General features: G+C 41.4%; 2 protein-coding genes across 2 annotated transcripts in view; both read right to left on the bottom strand.

The window, feature by feature from the left end:
- Positions 1-18634, bottom strand: part of BEGAIN (brain enriched guanylate kinase associated) — a 230851-nt gene that overhangs the window by 133050 nt on the left and 79167 nt on the right. The window lies entirely within an intron of this gene.
- Positions 2402-4620, bottom strand: LOC139157100 (uncharacterized). The gene is made up of 2 exons (XM_070733477.1): positions 3691-4620; positions 2402-2464 (listed from the first exon to the last, which is right to left on the bottom strand). The coding sequence occupies exons 1-2, from the start codon at positions 4607-4609 to the stop codon at positions 2436-2438; spliced, it is 948 nt and encodes a 315-aa protein (XP_070589578.1). The 5' UTR covers positions 4610-4620; the 3' UTR covers positions 2402-2435.

The following is an 18634-nucleotide window of genomic DNA, read 5'->3' as shown; positions in this document are numbered from 1 at the left end:
TGGGGATTAGAGACCCTGGAGTTAGGGTTTGCTTCAAAACATGCTGACATAGAAACATAGAAGACTGATGGCAGAAAAAGACCTCATGGTCCATCTAGTCTGCCCTTATACTATTTCCTGTATTTTATCTTACAATGGATATATGTTTATCCCAGGCATGTTTAAATTCAGTTACTGTGGATTTACCAACCACGTCTGCTGGAGGTTTGTTCCAAGGATCTACTACTCTTTCAGTAAAATAATATTTTCTGAAAAGTCAGGACTCCGGTAGTTTAAATCAAACTGGTTTATTCATGGCAAGAGAGATTACAAGACACTGGAACGGTAGATTTGCCGGAATGAGGGCAACGGCTAACCCGTTGCCCTTTTATACTCTTTTTTAACGCGGGCTTTTCTCAACTGACACACATTTAACTTTCGCGGCTATTTTCTGAATAGCCGCGTCTTAACCAATCGCAGATTTTCTGCGAATATTTTTAAACAAACACAACACCCCTCCCTCTTTGGCTGAGACCATGATTACGTGTTAATCCACGTCACATAGTCCTGCAAGCGGATTGGTGGCTTTACAGATCTCTGGGACCTGCGCAGTTCATTTTGCTGGGAGCTGCTTGCCTGGACGGCTGGCTCCGTTGCTCCGCTAAGGCTAGTCTCTGACGGGCCTGGTTGCGATGATGCATTTTGATCTTCGCCGGCCGCCAGGGGCAACAAGCAGCCATCGCTGGAGTCTCGAGGTGGTTCTGGTAAGTCCTCTATTGGTTTGTCTACAGTAGGCAAAATGTCTGGGTTAGTCTTCATTCTCTTGCGTAGTTGGTCGACATGCCGATGCCAACTGCGCCCATCTGTTAATATTACGATGTATGTTTTTAACCCTGTTTTATCTAATACTGTTCCATCTTTCCATTTATCGTTCGAATCATAGTCTTTTGCATAAATTAAATCCCCGATGTTAAACTGTCTCTCACTTTGTACTTTTATTTCTTTTTGGTCATTCTGGTAATTTGGGTGAATTCTGTCTAATTTAGAACGGAGGTTTCTGCCCATCAAAAGTTCTGCCGGGCTTTTGTTTGTGGACGCTGACGGCGTAATATGCTGAATAGTTAAAAATTCATCAATTTGTTGTTGCCAATCTCCTAATGGTGCTTTGTTTAATGCTTCCTTTGTGGTTCTAACCATTCGTTCTGCTTGCCCATTAGCTTGGGGAAAATGAGGTGGGGTGAGCACATGTTTTATGCCCTGGTCTGCAAGAAATAGTTCCATTTGACGGGCTGTTAACTGAGGCCCGTTGTCAGATACCAAAATATCTGGAATACCATGTGTGGCAAACATTTTCCTTAATGCCTTTATAGTTGCGCTAGTAGTTGTGGATGCCATGAGTTCAATTTCCAGCCACTTGGAGTATGCATCCACAACCAGTAAAAAGGATTGGCCCCTGATTGGTCCTGCAAAGTCAATATGTATTCTAGACCAGGGCCCTCTTGGTGTTGGCCACTCTGATGGTGTGACTTTTGGTGGGTTGGGTCTTGTTCTCTGGCAGGGTACACAACCACCCACCCATGACTCTATGTCCTTGTCCAACCCTGGCCACCATAAATGACTTCTGGCAATAGTTTTCATTTTGACTATTCCTGGGTGACCTATGTGCAATAACTGCAATGCTTGCTTCTGTAAGGATTTTGGAATAACAACCCTGTCTCCCCATAATATACAATCTTTTAACACATTTAATTCAAACTGTCTATTCTTAAAAGGTTGAAATTGGTTTGGTTGTTGTTCAATTGGCCATCCCTTTAATATCCATTGTTTAATGTGTTTCAAAATTGGATCTACTTGTGTCTGATTGGCTATTTCTGTTGCTGTTAATAACGTTTGTTTACTAGTTTCAATTAATAAAACGCTTGAGGCAGGGGCTGGATCACTGACTAATTCTGTTTGGGGGCACCTGCTTAATGCATCAGCATTTCCTATCTCTTTCCCCCCCCCTGTGGATTAATGTATAATTGTAAGCGGCTAAAAAAATAGTCCAACGAGTCATGCGAGGGGAAAGAAAGGCGGGAGTTTGTTTGTTTCCCGCCAAAATACCTAAAAGCGGTTTATGGTCGGTGATTAACGTAAAGGGCCGACCACAAAGGTAATAATGAAATCGTTTAACTCCAGCGACAAGGGCTAACGCCTCCTTGTCGAGCTGGGAGTAATTCCTTTCAGCTGCCGAAAGAGTTTTAGAATAATAGGCTATTGGGGCTTCTGTGCCGTCCAGAAAGTTATGGCTGAGGACGGCTCCTATGCCGAACGGTGAAGCGTCGCAGGTTAGGGACAAAGGCATAGCTACATTATATTGAACTAAGACACTATTGGATGAAAGCAAATTTTTTACTGCTGTGAAAGCGGCTTGTTCTTTTGGTCCCCACGTCCAGGCAGAGTCTTTCTTTAGGAGGTTATGAAGCGGTTCTGCCACCGTCGCTTTCTGTTTAAGAAAGACGGAATAAAAGTTAAGGAGTCCTAGGAATGCTTGTAAGTCTGTCTTATCTGAGGGGGTGGGGGCATTTCTTATGGCATCAACTTTGTCATTTGTGGGGTGAATTCCAAAACGATCTATTGTAAAACCCAAAAATTCAACTTTGGGCACGGCCCAAGAACATTTGTCCGCTTTTAAATGGAGTCCTGTTTCTTTAAATTTAGTTAAAACGCACCTGATTCTGTCCCATAACTCAGATTTGGATGTGGCTGATATTAATACGTCGTCGAAATATGGAACGACCCCGGGAATATTATTTAAAATGCGTTCCATCAGACCCTGAAAGATACCTGGGGCGGTAGAGACTCCAAACTGGAGTCGGGTGCATTTAAAGGCACCTCTATGAGTTACGATTGTCTGGGCCTCAGAGGTGTCTTGATCTACGGTAAGCTGTTGATATGCCTGGGCCAGGTCCAACTTCGCGAAGATGGACCCATTTCCTAAGGTGTGCAAGAGTTGTTGCACTACTGGGATTGGATAGGCATTATGCTGTAGTGCTTTATTAATCGTGGCTTTATAATCGGCGCAAATTCTAATAGAGCCATCCGGCTTAACGGGCGTTACAATAGGGGTTTCCCATTTGGCATGATCAGTGGGAATTAAAATGCCTTGAGCTATCAATTTGTCCAATTGTTCATCCACTTTAGGCAAGAGTGGAATGGGAATTCTGCGGGGCTTTAACCGGATAGGCGAAATATTTGGGTCCAAATTAAACGATATGGGGCTGCCTGTATATTTACCCAGAGTGCTAGAAAAAACTTCGGGAAATTCTTTCAACAAATCATTTGGGTCAAAAGAGTCACATACATTGTTAACCCCTGAAATTTCAATGCCTAAAGGTTGTAACCATCTAAGTCCCAGTAATGTGTGTTTAGGACCGTCAACCACTAACAGAGGTAAAAACCCTTGAAATTTTTTAAACGCAATAGGAACATTTAAACATCCTAATACTGGAATTGCATGGCCCTGAAAATCACTCAAACCCGGTTCCCAAGGTTGCAAGTCAGTTTGTTTTACACGAGGTAAATATAATCTAAGTTTTTCCCAAGGCATTATGGAATGTCTGGAACCGGTGTCTAATTCCATTTGGCAGGGGTGGCCGTTGAGGAAAAGAGAAACAAATAGCTTGTTTTCCGCAGCGGGGAAATTGCAGTTTACGGAAGAAGGGGAGTTACCTCGTTGGGTAGAAGAGGGCGAGTTGTCAGCCGGGCGGGAAACGTTGCGTGAAAACGGTGGTCGTCGATTCCTCGGTGAAAAATAGGGTCGTTGGTTTTGCTGAGTTGCTGGAGTTGGGTTGGCGGCGCGGCAGACTTCAGCGATGTGGCCGCGGCGCTGGCAACGGCGGCAATAGGCGTCCTTGAAATGGCAGCGAAAACGAGGGTGATTTCCGTTGCAGCCGGCACATCTGTCTGCACGGGAGGCTTCTTTGGCGTCATGGTCGGAGGCTCTTCGGATTTGGAGACAGGTGTCGTCTGGAGTAGCGGATTCCGAGTGTTTTTCATCAGGAGAGCAGGCGTGCCAAGGTGATTCATCAGGAATGTGATGAACGGTTGAGGTTGCGCGTTTAATTTCGGCAACAGATGTTTCAGATACCTCGGAGGCTTTTGCTGCCTTAAGAATGTCTTGGAGAGAGGCATCCTCATCAACTAAATATTTCTTCTGGAGCGTGATATTGGTTAGACCGAAAATAAGGCGGTCAATCAATTGTTCCTCTGGATCCTTGTATTTGCACTTCGGAAGGAGTGCGCGTAGCCGAGTTATAAAATCGTTGGTGGATTCTCCGTCCGCTTGCCTCATCTGAGCGAATTGATGGCGGTATACGCGGACAGGAGTCGTCGGCTGGTAATGAGCGGCGAGTTTTGCTTGTAGAGTTGACCATGCGACGGTTTCCAGGGTGTCTGGGTCAACGAGTGTGGAGGCTAGGCTGTAGACTTCTGTGCCGCAATAAGCGAGGAATATAGCTTTCTTCCTCTCGTCATCGGCGTCATGTAGATTGCTCGCTTTCAGGAAAAATGTGAATTTGGACATATACGAGGTCCAAGCTTCCGTCTCGGAGTTGAATACAGGAGGCGGTGGAGCCATGGCCGAGTTCATGGCTGCGTTAGCGGGAGTTCGACCTCCTCGTCGCCACTGAAAAGTCAGGACTCCGGTAGTTTAAATCAAACTGGTTTATTCATGGCAAGAGAGATTACAAGACACTGGAACGGTAGATTTGCCGGAATGAGGGCAACGGCTAACCCGTTGCCCTTTTATACTCTTTTTTAACGCGGGCTTTTCTCAACTGACACACATTTAACTTTCGCGGCTATTTTCTGAATAGCCGCGTCTTAACCAATCGCAGATTTTCTGCGAATATTTTTAAACAAACACAACATTTTCTCATGTTGCTTTTGATCTTTCCCCCAACTAACTTCAGATTGTGTCCCCTTGTTCTTGTGTTCACTTTCCTATTAAAAACCCTTCCCTCCTGAACCTTATTTAAACCTTTAACATATTTAAATGTTTCGATCATGTCCCCCCTTTTCCTTCTGTCCTCCAGACTATACAGATTGAGTTCATTAAGTCTTTCCTGATACATTTTATGCTTAAGACCTTCCACCATTCTTGTAGCCCGTCTTTGGACCCATTCAATTTTGTCAATATCTTTTTGTAGGTGAGGTCTCCAGAACTGAACACAGTGTTCCAAATGTGGTCTCATCAGCGCTCTATATAAGGGGATCACAATCTCCCTCTTCCTGCTTGTTATACCTCTAGCTATGCAGCCAAGCATCCTACTTGCTTTTCCTACCGCCCGACCACACTGCTGACTACCAACTTATCAATTTTGGTACATACCCACATGTGATATTACTGTTGAAGATTTTCCTGTGGCATACTAATGTGCTTACTTTTGACAAAATAAGTTAAAAATATGAATCACATCCTACTGTCAGACTCAATGAATTTTTAAGAAGTCTTTCAAACCCCCAATTAAATGCATGGCATAATTTTAAGCCCTGATTTGGATTGATAACTATTTTTTCCCTGTGTTCTTTCTTCATATTCTTTATGACATACATTGCTAGCAAGACTCACATAACTTCTCCCAAGATTTAATTTAATTTAATGTAATTGATTAGATTTATAAGCCGCCCAACTCTTTCTGGACTCTGGGCTGAAGAAACTTAACTGAAGATATGTTAAGAAATGCATTGAGATGTAATAAATGTGGCAAAACTCATCTTGGAAAAAAATGTTTAAAAAATCTCCCCAAAGGGATTTAATAACTTCCTGTCAGAGATAATCAGTGTTCACTGTAGCTACATTAATCCAATTCAGAAATGTAAGGTTGAGAGATAATGAGCAATTATATGACTTATTTATTTGCCTCATTTATTAGAGATATAAAAATGAAGCTGGTGACATTCCAAAATTACAGTGGAAACCTTTTTTATTTTTGATAAAAGGAGGAACGATTCTGACACATTCCAGCATTAATTCTTATCTGATGAAAGCATTTTCATTGAAAATTCAACAGGAAATGTAGCTATATTCTGATGAGACCATTTTTTTTTGCCTTTGTAAACATAGACATTGATTCATCTATTTTTTTTAAAAAAAGATTATTTTTATTACTTTGTCTGGTGTGCTTTCCTGCCAGGAACAACAAAAAAATGCTTAATTTCTATGGATAGATCTGCCAAATGCTGAATATTCTATATTAAAGAAAAGAAATAAGGAAGCTTTTTATTGTGTTGTGGTTGATAATGTAATTGATTTTGCTTTTTATTTTCATATTTCATTACTGACTCAGTATAATTTTTTTAATATACACTGTGGTGCAGATTAGAATTTTCCTAGTGCTTGGTGAAAGTAAAGGAAGTTTGAGATCTTCATGAACCTTTGATGGTCCCTCAGTTGTGTTAAAGATTCAGACCTGGCCTTAGGCCATAACAGTCCTCCTCTTCCTCCACCTCCTCCTCCCATTGCCCCCTTTTACATCAGACATCAAAGGCAGCCAGAGTTTGAAAATATACAAACAGAAACAATAAACTACTACAGTGGTACTTATGAACTTAATTCATTCCGTGACCAGGTTCTTAAGTAGAAACGTTCTTAAGAAGAAGCAATTTTTCCCATAGGAATCAACGTAAAAGCAAATAATGTGTGGTGGGAGGAGGAAAAGGAAGAAGAGGAGAAGGAGAGTCGGTGCCAAAAGAAGAAGGCTTAAAAAAAAGACAGGGACTCTGAGGCAGTGAGGAGGAGCATGCACCTCCCATACACCCGGCGCAAGGCTGCCTCCCATACACTGCCTCTCATACACTGGCTGCTGCTGCTGTTACCTGCTGCCTCTTCCTTCCCATGCTGAAGGGCTCCCCTCTCCTCGTTCGCTTTGTAGCCTTTCCTTCACTGTGGTGACTCCTCAGCTGCCCAGAGTGAAGGAAGTGTTTCTTTTCTCTGGGCATTAGCAGAGATTTATTCCCTCTCCAAGCGCCCAGAGAAAGGAGTATGCTTCGTTTGCTCTGGACTGCCAAAGCCTCCTTAAGCACCACTGAAAGGCTCCTCTGGCAGCCTAGAAAAGCCCAAGATGGCCGGGATTAAAGGGGATTAGATTTCTGGTGGGCCCGGGATAGAGGTCACTCCTCTATCCTGGTGCTACTTGACCTCTCAGTAGCTTTCGGAGTGGGAGGCATTGTTTTATGATGGTTCTTCTTCTACCTCTCTGGCGGATTGCAGTTGGTGTTAGTGGGAGGATGGAGGTCTACCCCTAGGCCCCTCCTATGTGAGGTACCTCAGGGGTTGGTCCACTCTCCTCTCCTATTTAATACCTATATGAAACCTCTGGGCAAGATCATCTGATGACATGGGGTGAGTTACCAACAATACACTGATGATAGTCAGCTGTATATCTCCACCCCATGTCAGTTCAGTGAAGCAGTGGAAGTGATGTGCCGGTGTCTTGAAACCGTTAGGGTCTGGATGGGGGTCAAACAGGTTAAAACTCAACCCTGATAAGACTGAGTGGCTGTGGGTCTTTCCTCTAAAGGCAATGCCATCTGCCTGTCTTTGGTACTGTGAGGGGAAGAAATTCCCCCCTCAGATAGGGTGTCCTCCTAGATCCACAGCTGAAGCTAGAACACCATCTCTCAGCTGTGGCTAGAGGGGCTTTTGCACAAGTCCATCTTGTTTACCAGTTGCGGCCCTACCTCCGCACAGTCACTCACACCCTCATCACCTCCCGTCTTGAATGTGATGCGCTCTACACGGGGCTATCCTTGAAGAGTGTTTGGAGACTTCAGCTGGTGTAGAATGCAGCGGAGTGTGCAATAATGGGCGTGCCAAGGTATGCCCGTATTACTCCAACTTTACGCGCGCTGCAATTCAAGGTGTTGGTTATCACCTTTAAAGCCCTAAATGGCTCAGGGCCAGACTATTTACGGGACCACCTTCTCCCTCATACCTCGCTGCTGCTGGTAAATTGGCTTTCTCCAGGTCCCGTCCGCCAAACTACAGTATGTTAGTTGGCGGGACCTCGGGGAAAAGCCTTCTCTCTGACCCTTTGGAACCAACTGCCTCCACAGATCCACATTATCTCTACCCTATGTGTCTTCTGGAAAACCATTAAGACCTGGCTTTTCTGGTAGGCCTGGAATTAGGCTGATTGCCAGTATGTATGTTTTTTATATTACTGTTATTACTGACCTTTACTATTAGATTTTAACTGTTTTTATTGTTGTTGTATTTATTCCGATTGTTAGCAGCTCAGAGTCCATTTGGAGTGAGCGGCATATAAATACAATAACTAACTAACTAACTAACTAACTAACTAACTAACTAAGTGAGTGAGTGAGTGAGTGAGTGAGTGAATGAATAAAAATAAAATAACTTCATCCTCAACAAGGTATAGTAGTTAGAGCAACAAACTAGAAACAAGGAGATGCTAAATTTTAATCCCACTTTAGGCCCCTCGCCAGATTGCTGACCTTGAGCCAATCACTTGCTTTCAACCCTAACAAGTAAGCAATGGCAAACCATTTCTGAAATCTTGCAAAAGAAAACAACAACAGGGTCTTGCCCAGGCAGTCATAAAAAGTCATCATTGACTTGAAGGCACACACTAATAATAATAATAATAATAATAATAATAATAATAATAATAATAATAATAATAATAAACTACAATCTTCCTGTAGTTGTAGAAGATGAGAAGAAATTGAAGCAATCTAAGGCATCATTAAACATGCTTTTAATCTCACTCAATCTCATTAATTCATTTAATATTTTATTAGTTTAAGATATTATTTTCACAGATCCAGAGAGATGAAAATATTCATCAGCAGAAAAAAGCTTCTAATTATGACAACCAAGTTTTATCACTTATACTAATAAGAATTGTAACAGTGAATACATCAACAATTAATTAACATTTGAATCTTGCTTTCACTGTTAAAAACCTTTCACATGTACAATCTTGTAAGAAAATCAGTAGTCCTTTATCCCATAATGAAGCTGGCAATAGGTAGCAGGACAGACATGGAGACATAGCAGCTTGCTAATGAGAATGCATGGAATACTTTGTCAAAAGGGTTGTTAAAATCAAGACACATTAGATCTATAATTCTTTAATAATTTAATGAAGTAGCTAATTCAATTAAAAAATAAGATAAATTTAGGTGGCACATTTGATTTTTACAAATCCATCCTGATGCCTGATAGATGAAGGCAAATGTCTCATCTCCAAAAATAAAAAATAAATCTTCTTCAGCCACCTGACTTTCATTCAATCTCCAGGGTTTCTTTCAGTACCCTATGAGGCCCTGGAGATTTAAATTTATTTAATTGCAGTAAGTACTCCTTAACAATATATTGATGATTAAACTCAGGATAAGGATTAGAAGGGTGGATTAGCCCACATTCAAAGCCCACATTCAAAGCCCGGTGCCATGGTATGTCGGGACGAGCTCCCGTCATTCACTTCACCGCCTGCTCACCTAGCAGTTCAAAAGCCTGCAAACGTGAGTAGACAAATAGGTACCATTATGTGGCCTAATTAACAGGGTCATGAACAGAGCTCCTAACTGGGTGTACTCTGGGCAATGATAACTTCACCAGCTAATCCTTTTGCTATGTAAGCAACCGTAGACTTCGCCCGGACTCTATGGAGAGGGGCGGCATGCAAATCCAATAAATGAAAATGAAAATGAAATGAAATAGATATGAACTGGAAAAATGCAGATGAAACACAGAGGGAAGTACAGAGAGGTAGGAAAATAATATACAGTAAATATTTTGAATTTTGTTAACCTCACTGTTTCTGACTGGGAAATATCAGTAGCTCAAGTGTCCTAGTCCCACCTGGTCCTCACAATTGCTCAGAAGTTTTAATGAAGACTCAGTCAATTAGGTGTTAAGTAAATATGATGTTCCTTTTGTTGCTTTTTAGCATTTTGTCATATTCCTTGAGAAGCTGACATATTCTATTTCTTTACTGCCTTTTATTTTGAACATATCTGAAAAAAGATCTTTTCATTCACTAATCCCAACTTATTCTAAGTTTTATGTTTTCTGACATCATATTTGCAGTTATGGGCTACCTTATGTACTCTTCCTTTATCTTTTTGTTTTCTATTTACAGCCTTTATTACTTTTAGTGTGCAATTTGTACAATCACATTGGGCCCTTCTAGCTGCCTTTACTTTACTCACTGGAATTCTTTATGATTGTACTTTTAGTATCTCCCAACGTCATAATCTCCTTTTCCTAACTGCTTCTCCCACCATGGAGGTTTATTCATCATTAAGTTCCAAACCACTTAGAGCTAATCTGATCCTACCTACCAAACATAGGAAAATCAGCAGTTGCCTGTTAGGGTTACACAATTTTCAAGCAATTAACATCTCTGCTGTTATGAGTTTTTAAAATATACTAGTTGTAAAAAATCTCTAAAATAATTTAGGGCTCTAATAGAAAAGAATATTATTATCTCAGGATTGATGATGTTACTTAATTTGGTAATGAAATGTCTACAAGAAAACAACCAAGCTCAGAGAGCACCAAGGACCTCACAATATTAGAACTGTCATTGCAGAGATATAAAAATAATAATTTACAGTAGACATTACAAATGTTATTGTTCTCCATGTGCAGAAGCATTGCACACATGTGCAAGAATGAGCACAAACTGGTAGCAATGGCATTTAGAACCCACTACTGATAAGATTCCTTTGTCTTCCTAAGGCAGGATAAATGTCTAGAAAATATTCCCTTCCTGATCCCATTGTCATCTTATGTAAACATCAGATACTTCACCTGCTCCCTATATTAATGTCTCTTTAATTACCCCAACTAGCAACACGTCTGGTTATAGGGCAATCAATTGGGAATTAACTTAACCATTAGACAACAATCAAAAATGGGTGGGAATTATGGCTGACATCACATGAATAAGCAGTAAAGCTTGTTCATGGATTTTATAATAAAGCTAAGTGCAGGGCTTAGGTATTGTTATAGCTCAGCCTACAGAACTTTATATATTCCAATTATATTGTACTTCTACATGCTTATCATATATTATCATATTTCAACAGACCTCAGTAATACTTTATAGGCATTCAACACTCTCTTTTCTATATAAGATGCTTCATTTTAAATGTCAATAGATAACAATATCCTCCCCGAAACAGATGAGTTGAAATTATGTGCAGTGATTACTAATTACAGTATTCCTTTTGCAATTACTGTACATGCAACTTTTTCTGGAATGCAAGTAGATAACAATACAAAATTGATGGTTCAGATCCAATATTTAGGAGCTGCCAAATCGTTCCTGGGGAATAACTGTAGTATAGGCATAGACTGCCTACTCTCCTCTAGATCAGGGGTCTCCACAGGCCTCCTGGATGAAGAATTCTGGGAGTTGAAGTCCACAAGTCCACAAGTTGGAGACCCCTAATCTAGGTAATATATTGCAAGAGAGAAAAAATTGAACTGGTTATGTCAAGGACAATCTGATTGATTGTGTCTAGCACCTGAAGACATAAGCAAATAAATTAATAGAATGATTCCAAATGGAAAGATTACTTAGTCAGAAGTGTCAAACTCGCATCATCACTGCATCATTACAGCATGCAGGCATGGACATGGCCAGCCCCTGACATCTGGCTCATGGGCCACAAGTTTGACACCCCTGGGTTAGAACATTGCATTGTCTTATAATGGTTTATGACAAAATTAAATGGAAGCATAGAAACATGGAAGATTGACGGCAGGAAAAGACCTCATGGTCCATCTAGTCTGCCCTTATACTATTTCCTGTATATTATGTTAGGATGGATACATGTTTATCCCTGGCATGTTTAAATTCAGTTATTGTGGATTTACCAACCACTTCTGCTGGAAGTTTGTTCCAAGCATCTACTACTCTTTCAGTAAAATAATATTTTCTCACATTGCTTCTGATTTTCCCCCCAACTAACCTCAGATTGTGCCCCCTTGTTCTTGTGTTCACTTTCCTATTAAAAACACTTCCCTCCTGAACCTTATTTAACCCTTTAACATATTTAAATGTTTCGATCATGTCTCCCCTTTCCCTTCTGTCCTCCAAACTACACAGATTGAGTTCATTAAGTCTTTCCTGGTAAGTTTTATGAGCAAAGGAATATATCAATATATCAAAACACAATCTGGTGAAAGTTTTAAAATGTAAATATTACTAACCAACGTTCAGAGTTATTGTTTTAATTACTAAAAATATAGAAGATCTTTGAAAATGTACCAGGTGTGAGCAATCACTGTATAATTACTCCATTCTGAGATGCCTGAATTACCTCTGCTCTCATTCTTAAAACTATTATCAAACATGTCTCAATTTCACATTTTTTTAAAAAAAAAAATTCTGTATACCCAGATGAGACTTAATGCCACCTGGGTGGCTTTCATCATGCATGCATTCATTGATTCTTTCTTTTCAAGCTTACAAAGTTCTGCAGTAAGAGGGAAAGTCTCCATGCATTTAAATTTGGAGGCCAGCTGGGGAACAGGAGTGGGTCCTAACTTACCTTGCTGCCGCTTCGCTTCCACCCACGCCGCTTAGCCGTGTCTTGTGGACACATGTGCTTTGTGTGGTCACACATGCCAAAAAGATAAAACTAAATTCAAAAGAAAAGAAAGCCCCCCCCCCCCCAAAAGATTGTGACATATGCACAGTGCCAGAAACTTGGCTTCTGCACATGCTCAAGAGGAAAAAAAACCCCAGAAAAAAAATCTCCCTCCCCATTTTTTAAAAAAAGATGGCAGCATCCATGCACCAGCCAAATCGACTCAGTGATGTCATTGTGATGTCATCAGAAGATTACTACCAGTTCGGGCAAGATGGTCTGAATTGGGAGGAACCCATCTCTAGTAGGGAAGCTTTAATCTGTATTTTTTTTAAAAAACAAACTTAAAATGACTTCTTTAATGTAAAGCTCACATCTAAATGTTTGTAACTGTCACACAAGGATTGGCCTTTTCTCATGTGCTAGGAAGCCTCTTTGAAAGATGGGGGACCAAGAGGAATCAGAATTTTATGTGATTTGGAATAAAGTGTATATATGGATAAATAATAAGAAGAAGTAAAAGTAAAACTTATGTGAGAAATGTAGAAGTATGGTTATGACTTAAATTTTGTGTTCTATTTAGTTTATATATGAAGGTTTTTTGTTTTTTGTTTATACATAAGGTTAAACAAAATTTCTTCTTTTCATTTAAAGTAACAAGTTGATTTAAAGTATTAATAAGGTATTCTTTTTTATGTATGGAAATTTGACTTCTAGAATAAGTGGGGAAATTGCAACCCCAATTTTATGTTAAATGTATGTTTGTCAGTTTTGTCTTTTTAATGAAAAATTAATAAAGTGTATTAAAAAGAAAGAAAGATGGGGGACAATTAAAAGCTGATTCACTGTAATCTGAAGAAAAGTTGACAGATCTGAAGTTTAGGACTGCATGAGAAGGAAACAATGGCTTTCCCATTTACTGAAGGCAAGGTAGTTCAAACTGGCTTCTGAATTTATGTATCTATGTATGTATGTATGTATGTATGTATGTATGTATGTATGTATGTATGTATGTATGTGTCAAACAATTATAGGATGGTAATTTATACAAATAAAACATTAGAAAAGTAATGAAAGAAGACAATAGAACAGTAGGACAGGGACAGTAGGCACAATGGTGCGCTTATGCACGCCCCTTACAGACCTCTTAGAAAGGGGGAGAGGTCAATTGTAGACAGTCTATAGAGAGGGGCGGCATACAAATCCAATAAATAAAATAAATAAAATAAATAAAATAAATAAAATAAATAAAATAAATAAAATAAATAAATAAATAAATAAATAAATAAATAAATAAATAAATAAAGGTTTTGGGGTTAGGAGCAGCTATTATGGAACTGAGCATGATACATAGGGTTCAATACAAGGAATGTATTGGACCTTTTTGAACATATTGTTCCTTTTTGGCCCTTCAGCAACTTTCTATATCAAATGTACTCTCCTTCTGGACTGTGTGAATGACGTGGTTATTCCTATGTCAGATTGACATCCAAAGGTGTGAGCTGGAGACAGATGCTCCTGGAATTGGGAGCAATTACACAGTGTTATATAGCATCCCTTAGGCTCCATCCTATCTCCTAGTTTCAATATCTAAATGAAATGCCGGAGGATATTGCTGGGAAATTTAAAGCTACATATGCTATCAATAGAATGATGACTTCCAAATCTATAATATCTGCAGGAAATGGTGTGTCTGCCTGCAGTTGGCAATGAATAAATTAAAGATGAATTGAGATGAGATAGATATGCCTCATGTTCAGGTTACAATTCCAAAGAATGATAGATTTCCTTGTTCTGAATGAGATTATACTTTTTTTAGAAATAACAAACAGTGTCAATGGACAGCCCTGTTACTTCAGGAGTATGGTAGCACCTTTTTTGATAAAATATCATGCACCTTTTATTTCCAAATTGGAATTATTATTTTTGTAACATATTTGTCAGACATCAAGCTAGAAAACAGGAAACTGAGTTCTGTCAGCCTAGAAGTTAGCTGGATAACAATAGCCGATCATTTTCTCTGAAAAACCTTGCCATTTTTTTTTCTGGGGAAAAAAAGGGGAAGGGGGGCGGGGAAGTTTTCGGAGAGGGGCGGCATATAAATCCAATAAATGAAAATGAAATGAAGAAAATCTACTTTCTCCATGCACATTAATTCATTTACACCATGCACAATTAGAGCTTTATTATAATGGGCAATTGCTAAGGGCAAAGAAATATAGACAAAACTGGTTTATTACTTGCATAAAAGAAATATACTCTTGTAAATTTATTTGTCTTCAGATAGCTGAAGACACACACATAATATCACAATCCACCAGTACTTCAGTATACAGTGCAAAGATTTTGGGTTGGGGGGAAGAATATGAAGTGCATGAAAAGGATCTTTGCCTAATTTTTATTTCTAATAAAGTGGTCGCTTACTTTACATCCACAAAAAAGACAAAAGAAATTATTAATCTGCATAATGTTTGAACATTATGGAATAATTCCAATTTGGAAATAATTACCATAATAGAAATTCCATGCAGCTCACTGGAGTGGGGAAAATTGGGACTTGGGTGGTCAAACGGCTGCTGTTTTGTAATTGCTAACTGCCATCTGGCAACCCTAAGGTTTCTCTTTTCCATTCTTACAATTTTGTATAGAAAACATCCAGACCTCAGACACCTTCAAAGAGAGAACTATCCTCTAAAGTAGCAATCACAGTGCATCCTTTTGAAATGATGATCCCAAACCATCGTGACAAACAAAATGGAAGGTAAAATAAAAAATGGCAACAAAAAGTACTTTTCCTTTATCTCTTAATGGTTTGTGGTTCTTTCTTATATGTATTTTTAAGAAGGCCAGCAAATGTGCTGCAAAATTCTTCCTCGGCTGGTACCAGGTTGGCTTTCTATATCTGGCATATGTTTTCTTCTCAGAGAGCTTGATGGAAATGAAAGAGGCAAACCCATAGGATTCAGAACAGACTGATGCATTGTTCTGATTGTGTAAACAATGAGCAGATGACTTTACCTCTTTGGCGGAAAATTATGCAGTGAAATTGCCTATCCCCTGTTCATTCAGATCTGTCAAATTAAATGGATGAGCATTCAATTCCTAAATATACAAAGAAATGCAGAGTGATGCTGATAGATGTAGAACAAGATTGACTTGAAACAAAAGAACCGTTGTACCTACCTGAACGGTCTTCTCAGTGCACTGGAAGGAGAGTCCAATATGGGTTATTCTCAATCCTATTGGTCGAGACTGAGTTTAAAATTAACATAATATTAGGCACCGCCCCTTGCCTGCCCCCAGTGAGCTCAGTTTTAAAAACGAAAGGTAATATAACCAACACAATTTTATTGAACCAATAACTATATGTATATATATATAACATTAAGCAGAACCAACCGAACCCAGCTTCCCTGAAAACAATCCGATGCTGGGTGGGTTTGGACTCTCCTTCCAGTGCACTGAGAAGACCGTTCAGGTAGGTACAATGGTTCTTCTCCATTGCATCTGGAAGGAGAGTCCAATATGGGATATACCCAAGTTCAAATTTAAATGGGAGGGAGATTGTTAAGTCAGGGCAGCTGGAGAGGAACACACCCTCTGTAATACCCTCCTCCCAAAAGATGCCTCAGCTGAAGCATAGGCATCCAGTCTATAATGTCTAGTGAATGTAGAAGGTGTCTTCCACGTCGCAGCCCGGCATATGTCCTCGATCGAGGCTTGAGTCCTCCAAGCTGCTGACGTGGCTGCACTGCACGTAGAGTGCGCCGTGACCCCTTGAGGGGGATTCTGAGCTGTAGCCTTATACGCCTCCCCAATGCAGTCCCGGATCCATCGACTGATTGAACTGGGGGAAACGCCCAGGCCCATTTTTTGCTCTGCAAAGGAGATAAACAACGATTCAGACTTCCTAAAGGACTCGGTTCTTCTAATGTAGATTTTAACTGCTCGCCTAACATCTAGTTTGTGCCACCTAAGTTCTGTAGGGTGGCTCCCGTGCGAGCAAAAGTCCGGCAAGATCAGCTCTTGTTTCCTGTGGAATAACGAGTTGACCTTAGGAAGAAAGGTCGGGTCCAAGCGTAGGACCACCCGGTCCGGATAAAAGATGCAAAGGTCTGATGGATAATGCAGACAAATCCGATACTCGTCTGGCCGAAGTGATAGCCACTAGAAAGGCCGTCTTGATGGAAAGAAACTTGAGCTGGATGGATCTCAAAGGCTCAAAGGGAGGACCAGTCAGAGCCTTCAACACCAGGGATAAGTCCCACGTTGGGAATCTATGCAGTGGTGGAGGGTGTTTGTTCATAGCACCCCTGAGAAAGTCACGTATCCAAGGGTGAATAGCCAAAGAGCGGTATTCTGGTAACCGAATAACAGTTGCCAATGCGGCCACCTGCCTCCTCAGTGTGCTGGGAGTTAGTCCTTTTTCGAGGCCCAATTGCAAAAATTCTAGCACAGCAATTATTTGAGCCCTCTCCGGTTCCATATCCTTCCCATTGCAGAACTTACAAAAGGCCGACAACGTTGCCTGATAAATCCTGGACGTGGATGGCCGGCGGGCAGCCTGCATTGTGGCAATGATACTTTCTGGCAAAGATTGCTCTCTCAGCTTGTTCCTTTCAAATGCCAAACGGCTAATTGAAACCATTGCGGGTCTGGGTGATAGACTGACCCTTGGCTGAGAGTGATTATCTTGTCCGGAATCCTCCAAGGTGGGGAGATCGACAGAGCTATTAAGTCCGAGAACCACGGGCGGCGTGGCCAATGTGGTGCAACAAGCAACACTTCCGCCTCCTCCAGTAGAATTTTGTCTATTACTCTTTGAATCAAATTCGTTGGAGGGAAGGCGTATAAGAGGCCGCGTGGCCAGCTCGACCTCAGGGCGTTGACTTTCTCCGCCGTGGGTGAATGGAACCGAGAATAGAACCTGGGGAGCTGTGTATTGGCGTGAGAGGCGAACAAGTCCACCAGCGGAGTCCCGAATCGAAGCGTGATCTTGTGGAACAACTGTGGATCCAGTCTCCACTCCGTGGGGTCTAAGGTGGTTCGACTCAGCCAATCGGCCTGGACATTGTTGACTCCTGCTATGTGCTCCGCAGAGAGAGAAGCCAAGTTGTATTCGGCCCAATTGAAGAGAGCCATGGCCTCCCTCATGAGGCGTGGTGATCTCGTGCCTCCCTGGTGGTTGAGGTAGGCCTTCGTTGCCACATTGTCTGTTAAGACAAGCACGTGTTTCCCCTGAACCAAAGGTGTAAAGTGTTGGAGTGCTAAGAACACAGCCCGGAGCTCCAGAAGGTTGATGTTTACCGGGCTGAGGTCCTCCTTGGTCCAAAGTCCTTGTGCCACTTGGAGGTCTATGTGCGCGCCCCAACCCGACAAGCTGGCGTCTGTAGTCATGACGACCTGATCGTGGGTCTGGAACGAACACCCCTGAAATAGGGCTGATGAAGTCCACCAGGCCAGAGACTTCCTGACCCTCTGTGGGAGTCTGACTTGCTTGCATGACTGGCTCAGTCTTGCTCTCTGGGCCGGAAGCAGAAACCCTTGCAACGGGCGGATGTGATGCCTGGCCCACGGCACGATCCCTATACACGAGACCATGGTCCCCAGCAGCCTGGACAATGAGGCTAGGGAGACTTTCTGTTGTCTCTGGATGGAGGTTATCAAGGTTATGATGTTGTCCTGTCTGTCCGGTGAGAGTGACACGATGCTCGTGGTTGTGTCTATTATCGAGCCCAGATGTAGGAGTCTTGTAGATGGCTCCAGTTGGCTCTTGGGGATATTGATTGTAAAGCCATGTTCCTCCAGAAACTTCATCGTCAGGTGGAGATCTCGGTGTGCACCTGCCTGGGACTTGGACAAAACGATTATATCGTCCAAGTATGCCATCAGGCGGACGGACTGTGCGCGCAGATGCGCTGTAAGCACATCCAGCAACTTCGTGAAGGTGCGAGGGGCCGATGACAGGCCGAATGGCATGGCCTTGTACTGGTAATGTATCCCCTCTACACAGAATCGTAGATACTTGTGATGCGGTGGAAAG

Source organism: Erythrolamprus reginae, chromosome 1 (assembly GCF_031021105.1).
Source record: "Erythrolamprus reginae isolate rEryReg1 chromosome 1, rEryReg1.hap1, whole genome shotgun sequence".
Classification (NCBI taxonomy): Eukaryota; Metazoa; Chordata; class Lepidosauria; order Squamata; family Dipsadidae; genus Erythrolamprus; species Erythrolamprus reginae.
Note: the sequence above shows the minus strand (reverse complement) of the source record. Positions and strands in the feature narration are given on the sequence as shown.

Coding starts and splice junctions, on each gene's coding strand:
- LOC139157100 (XM_070733477.1), bottom strand. CDS start 4,609: ATGAACTCGGCCATGGCTCCACCGCCTCCTGTATTCAACTCCGAGACG. Junction 2,465..3,690: donor GCCCTCTTCTACCCAACGAG/GTAACTCCCCTT, acceptor TTTCTTAAACAG/AAAGCGACGGTGGCAGAACC.